Source organism: Rutidosis leptorrhynchoides, chromosome 10, assembly GCF_046630445.1.
Source record: "Rutidosis leptorrhynchoides isolate AG116_Rl617_1_P2 chromosome 10, CSIRO_AGI_Rlap_v1, whole genome shotgun sequence".
Taxonomy (NCBI): Eukaryota; Viridiplantae; Streptophyta; class Magnoliopsida; order Asterales; family Asteraceae; genus Rutidosis; species Rutidosis leptorrhynchoides.
The window spans coordinates 33,594,577-33,601,437 of NC_092342.1; the positions used below are offsets into that span (position 1 = coordinate 33,594,577).

At 32.4% G+C, this 6,861-nt stretch overlaps 1 protein-coding gene across 2 annotated transcripts; it reads right to left on the minus strand.

The window, feature by feature from the left end:
* Positions 1–484: 484 nt before the first annotated feature.
* Positions 485–3,514, minus strand: LOC139872523 (probable phytol kinase 2, chloroplastic). Of its 2 annotated transcripts, XM_071860412.1 has the most exons (7): positions 3,096–3,514; positions 2,227–2,294; positions 2,017–2,148; positions 1,739–1,854; positions 1,526–1,643; positions 1,049–1,202; positions 827–910 (listed from the first exon to the last, which is right to left on the minus strand). In XM_071860412.1, exons 1-7 carry the CDS (start codon positions 3,447–3,449, stop codon positions 887–889), a joined length of 966 nt encoding a protein of 321 aa, XP_071716513.1. In that variant the 5' UTR covers positions 3,450–3,514; the 3' UTR covers positions 827–886. The 2 variants fall into 2 exon arrangements, with proteins under 2 accessions (XP_071716514.1, XP_071716513.1); XM_071860413.1 differs by having other exon boundaries at positions 485–1,202.
* Positions 3,515–6,861: the final 3,347 nt, after the last annotated feature.

The following is a 6,861-nucleotide window of genomic DNA, read 5'->3' on the forward strand; positions in this document are numbered from 1 at the left end:
CTTAGAGCCTAAATTAAATTTCAGGCAGGATTTTAAAACCCATGAAAATTTAATTTTACCATTTTCATGGCGTCTCAATTTTATTTTATTTTTAAATATTTCTTTCCAACTTATTGGTCGGAGGTCCACTCGGAAGCAATCTCCCTATCCGTCGAATAGATAGATAGATGACTTTCTCTGCTTTTAAGAGTGTTTTCACTTTGGGTGGAGAAATGACTAGTGTTTATTCTCGGATAGGGGAAAGATTGTCTACATCTCACCTCCCCTATACACCACTCATGTAGTATTGAGTTTTGTTGTTGTTGTTGTTGTTATTACCAGATTATAACTTGAAAATTTGCAGAGTTGACACATAATTACTAAATACAATGAAGTATTTAAACATATCGGTAACTGTAAGCATCTCTTTAAACTTGGATCATACTATGTTAGTCTATTATTATGTTTGATTACAGGATACAGTATGCTGCGAAATTACACTTTCTCGTGACTTCAAAACTGACATGAAAATAAGTGTCACGCTTGATCCATAGAAGTTCTACACTTAAAAACACACTTACGTTTGATCTCAAGAAGTAGGAGTTTACCTTCAGAACAAAGCATCCTTATGAACGATATGATCTTTGCTATAGGTTCAATATTCTTACTCCGACTCTTTAATCAGGACGAGGGGGAGAACTTCGTTCAAATCAATATTTATGAGGGCAAGGTCCTTATTGTCTATTCTTTATTGATTCTTCCGAGTGAGTAGTTTGAAATGAATCCCACATCGACAATATGAATAACGACAACATAGGGCCATACCGGATTTAATCAATTTCTGCAGCAACAGATTAACAAATCATACAAGTTTAAATAGATCAAGCAGAACACAAATGGGGTACTACTAGATACGAACTCCTACCAGCACCTGCAATGGCTTCAATTCAATGTTCTTATCATTTACATAATCGACTATATGCAATAAGCTAATGAATTCGGTTGTACATGAAGTACATAAGGATATCAAAACAAATATATCAAAATATCAGAAAACTAAAGTTCCCACCAAGAAAGATGTAAGTGGCACCATAAGGTTGTCATCAAATGTGGTGCTTATTGGGTGAGATTCAACCAACGCGCTAGCAATCGAAACAGCCAAAAATCCCCAAATCATTTGCCAACTTTCTTCAACGTAGCCAAACATGGAGAAATAATGCATGTACACAACCAACATTGTATCAGAACTTGCCAGTGCATAAAATTGTAAAATAATAGAAACCCCGTGGGTATTTGTGTTATTACAGATAACTATTCATAAAGTACAACAATCAACAGAAATCCTAATCACCTACTTAAACCCTAACGGACCGAGCCAAATTATACAATTGGGTTGAGTCGGTCGATATTCTGTTCTAATAGACTAATAGTATTAGAATACACATTATTCAGGGTTATCTAATAAATTAGACAAGGATGGTATTCCATGGACAAAACACACAATAATAGAATTTTCATGATTAAAAATATGTATTTGCATAAAGATTACCCGACAGACACAATGAAACCAGCAGTTGCCATTGCAATGCTGCCCGCAAAAGATTTGTCTTTGTTATAAGGGATCTTTTTTGTTCCGAATCGCCTTCCAATAATGTCAGCCAAACCTACAACACTGATCCATTTAGAGCATGTTCAAATTATTATTAAATATATTAAATAAGTGACAAGTCAATATCACAAACAAAAAGAAAATGAGTACCATCTCCAGCACAAAGATTGCAAATTGCAGCAATTGCAATGGGGGATGTTCTCCAGTAGATTACAGAAGACAAAGCAATTGTTGAAGCATAGTACAATGGTCCTTTAATAAGTTCTCTAATAATGCACAGAGAAACAAAGTAAATACTTATAATATCATCTGATATTACAACTTAGTAAATTTATCTAATCAAGACAAAATCTTCATCTGATTCCTATTTGCATAAGATTGAACAGGAAAAGTAGCATAGCATGCATATAAGAAGCAAAATAATTAACCTGTAGTCACCATCTCTACTCATAGATTTCACAGCAGCTTCATCCTTCAATATTCCGAGTCCGACGAGAAGCACTTTCACAATGTTGATACCAGGAATAAGAGCTGCCATAAATGCTCCTTGATGTCCTGAACTGCAAAAGATATGGTAGTAACACAATCATCATAATGCATAATAATTAGAAAGCATCCCATTCTTAGTCATGAATTACCTGAACAGCGGCCAGCATAACATGAATGCCAGCCCAATTGTTGTATGTACAAGCTTCCTATTTAGTTTCTGAACAATAGAATATGTTTTCAAAATGTCAATTTGTTGGTGCATATTTGTAATTCAGTCATGTAACCTAGAACTATGTATTGTGAGTATTGAACATTTGTTTTTGTGCGTGAATGTATTAATCAATAGTTAAACTGACCAGACACTCGATCGACTGTAAGACAGTCGACTGAAGACACTGTCGGTTGACAATGTAAGGTCAGTTTAAGTTGATCAACGATCGACTTAATCAGACAATACCGACTGACGGAGTCAGTCGACCGACTGTCACTGCAGACGGTATATAAACGAGTTTCGGTTTTCATTCATTGTTTACACACTCTATCAACCCTAATCGTGCCCAACTGGTTTGCAATCGTCTCCTACCTCCAACCCACCGAATAACATATTCTAAGTGCCATTCTAATCTAGATTTAGGGTCTAGGTTCGACTTATTTGGTCCCATGAACAAACCGTTATTCGATTAAGCCCAGGTCTATTGTTTTCCGCCTTTAGATCGAGTTAGACTGATTCTAAGATCAGTTTACAACGTCAACACAAATTACACGAAAATAGATTTAAATGATTTGGAGTTCAACAATGACCAAAAACTACTCAATTCGATACTTTAAATGTGTGTGAATGTCCATGAGTCAGATATCAAATATCTATTTATTTTTTAGTTTCCCATTTAAACATCAAATATCTTGTTTAATCGCGAATTAACAAATTTAGCCAAATTTACATAGTTTACCTAATTTACATAGTTTAACAAATTGGTTTACATAGTGAAATTAGGATAAAAAATGGAGGTGATCAAACCTGGTCAAAAATACCTTTCCTAGCAGTTTCTTCATAAACTTTCAGTATAGAGAGTGCAAAGCAGCCTGAAAATGCCATAGCACAAACATCTCCGGCAATCGGATACTCCGGGAAAAATATCGGTCCGGCAGCTACCACTGACGTCATTCTCCGGTTATTCACATCATTAACTTTCCGAATAGTGAAATTGAAGCTACATCGTCCAGGTAGGATATTAGAAAAACAATTATTATGTTTACTATGAGACTGAAGTGTAGAATTTGATGCCGTTAAACGCGATTCCGGTAACCGGAATCTCGGATCACGAAAAAAACACGGCGAGAAAGCGTGAATTGAGGAAATAGAAGAAATCATAGTCACTAATTTGAGTTGTGTAACTGATTAATTGTTGTTTGATTTGAAGTAGAGTCGATTTTGAAAGTGACAATATGTCCTGCTGCTAAAAATGGGACTTTCTACTGTCAAGAAAAAGTCAACAAACAAGCCAAAGAATTGCGGTTAAACTACACTCCGTTAATTTTAACAAATAGATAAAGTAAAATTCTAACCGTCTACAAACTAGTTCTTTATTCACAGTCCTCAAAGTTATAAATAGAAGTAACATCTTTTAATATGTGTGTTAGGATCCGATAAATATAGAGTTATAGACTAAAGATGATTGAGAAAAAAGATTGTATTTGTATAATTAGATTATAAGGGGTGTTAGGTTTAGCTTGAGTTTATTGTTTACTAGTATGATACTAAGTTCAAAGTGATAAGCTCCTAAGTTTATTGGAAATTTTAAAGCTTCTTAAATTAATCTTTAATCTATTATCTATTTCTATTAGACAACCAAACCAATGGAATTATACGAACTACCGCTAACAAGTATCATATTGAATACGTTATTTTTTTCATTTCCAAATTGTTTAAATAATGACATGAAAAATGTCACTGTCAGTGGCCAATTTAGGTGTTGGCTGGCCCAGGAGGTGAGAAGAGTTGAGAACAAAGTGACGAACGAGTGCGTAACGCGTTGTGGAGTTTGGTAACACCACTAGTTTTTCAAAATCTTTTACAAAAAATAAATTAAATTATATAAACACCCACTAAATATAATGATTGAAACTCATAAATTTCTAAAATTTATACTCCGTAATTTAATAGTTTGGACTACTAAAAGAAATTACCTCACCTATGATTTTATAGTATGGATCAATGAATATTAATATTAATATGAAAATAAACAAAGCTCTTGTTCGATTTTCAATTCTCCGTTGGTCTACAGTTTTACGATTTCTTCTACAACGCAATTCCTTTGAATCCTTCTATAGTTCCACGATGCTACCTTCATCCTAGTTTCCATTCAACTTACATCCTTCGAATCCTTTCCCCCGATAAGTATTTCTCCTAAATACGCTCTCAATTATGCAATCTACATTCATAACTTATAACTCATTTATTCTTTTCAACAATGTAATTAATAATTAGTTAGTTTTTTTTATTATATATTCATATTGGTAATGTGTAATGAATCGCATAGCATCCCCTATTTTAGCATTTATATTGGTAATGAGTAATGATCTGCTATCAAGTTTTTTTTATTAGCATCCAGTATTTTAGCTTACAAAGTTTCAACCTTGATACTTGATTTTAATTTTTATGTTACACTTGTGAGCTCATTCTCATTACATTGTTACTTGATTTTAAATTGCAATTTTATTTTAAGTTAAAGTGTATAAATAAGATAGTGGTTTTGAATTTGATGAGTAATGATAACATGTTAAGATACTTCAAAAGTCAGGAAAATCTAAGAATTCCGCTAATACTTCGTTAAACACTGTTGAAGAACAGCCCCATGTTCAGGAAAGAGTACTTGATGAAGATGAACATCAAGCCCCTTTCAGAAAGTATACAACAGTTGATTTGAATGAACTTCCAGATGATCCAGGAGAGCGTTCGAGCATGGAACATTACCACCCAAGTTAATGAGATGAAATTAGAAGAACATGCTTGCTAAAAGGTCCGTGTCAACCCTCGTAAGAAACCTCGTAGACAAAAGTAAAGGCTTACCTTTAGTATTTAGTAGATTGAATATATGATAATTTTGTTCTAATGATATGCTTTTGTTTGATGGGGGTTGTAATGACTGTGACGACCCGGGAATTTCTAACTAAATTTAAACTTAATCTTTATCTGATTTCGACACGATAAGCAAAGACTGTAATGTTGAGTCTCGAAAATTTTGGAAACTATGTTCATTTATTCAAATTACCTTTTGACTATTTCCAACGATTCACGAACAACTATTTGTAAATAGGTATGTATATATTTAAAATAAATATATATATGATCTGAAATATAATTTATGATGTAATTGTTAGAAATTAATTATGTAAAAATAATAATTATTATTTAAAACATATCTATATACAAATAAAGTATATTAAAAATAAATATTAAATGATTGTAATACTCGTTTGATGTTTCGATTGATATTAAGCAAGTTAAATTCAAACTTATGTAATTTTAAAATAAACGGTGATACGAAAATGAGTTCTATAAATTTTAGGCTTATTAAAAATGTATTTAAGAACTATTTGTTAAGTTTTAACACTTTTTATATTTTACCCATAAATGAGAGGGACAGTTGATGTAATTTTTATTTAATAAATTAATGATCGAATTTTATACCATAATGACCAAAATAAATAAATATAGTTAATTTAAAGATATGGGATTTCTCTGAACACTTTTATCTGCCACTGATTTCGCACGATACACAGTCCGTGAAAACTGTCGGTAATTAAAAATCCGAATTCACGACTGCTAAGTTCTTTTAACACATTTATTATTATTAATATTATATTATTAATATTATTATATTCCTATTCTAATTTGATCGAATATGAAACTGTGATTGAATAAAATTATCATATTATTGAATGTCTACTTATTACTATTTTTGATTGGTGTTTGATTGATCAATAATGATATATTACACATGCACATTAAATTAGATATATGAACACACACCACATACTTTTAGTCTTCTGTTTCTTTTTCTTTTTCCTCGACCAACAACTACAATAAACTATTCTTGTTTGTTTCCCTCTACAACTAGCAAAATACATTGCAACATTCACACATACAACTTTAGATTCTGTACTTAAAGCCCATGTGCACCACATACACATAAAGTGACTACCAATTCAACAACTTAACTAAGACATTTAGTAATTATAATTATTTATATTAAATAAAAGATATAAAGACACATACATATATGCGTATATACTTATAAGTCACAATCAGATTATTTTTTTTCCTGCTTCTCTGCTCACTCGTGATTGAATGTCGATCCAAAAACTTCACTACATAACACCGATCATATCATATTGATTGAAGAGATAATTTAAACTTCCATTATCAATATCAATTACAAAATACTACTAGCAGCTGTAAACTACGAAAACAATCATCATTGAACCATTCCTTTTGCTTGCTATTCTGATCGAACAAGACCCAAGAACCAACACCATAACCCACTCAAACCACCATGTGCTACATACCTGATATTCGACTACTGTGAATTTAAGATCACAACAAAACCCTATTACTGTTGGTCGAACGAAAGCAAACCAAAAACATTACCTTCAAATCTTGTCAGCTACTGGCTATTTCGTATTGTTTTGTTGTTATAACCACATCACCACCGCTGCATATTTTTCTAAGTTGCAGTCATCACACGAACACCGTTTGCTACCTACTTTCTTCCTGTTTCCTG

Excerpts from the sequence above, each read along its gene's own strand:
- LOC139872523 (XM_071860412.1), bottom strand. The coding sequence starts at position 3,449 with ATGATTTCTTCTATTTCCTCAATTCACGCTTTCTCGCCGTGTTTTTTT. Across the intron at positions 2,295-3,095 it reads GGAAAGGTATTTTTGACCAG|AAACTAAATAGGAAGCTTGT; the intron begins GTTTGATCACCT and ends TCTATTGTTCAG. Across the intron at positions 2,149-2,226 it reads TTATGCTGGCCGCTGTTCAG|TTCAGGACATCAAGGAGCAT; the intron begins GTAATTCATGAC and ends TATCTTTTGCAG.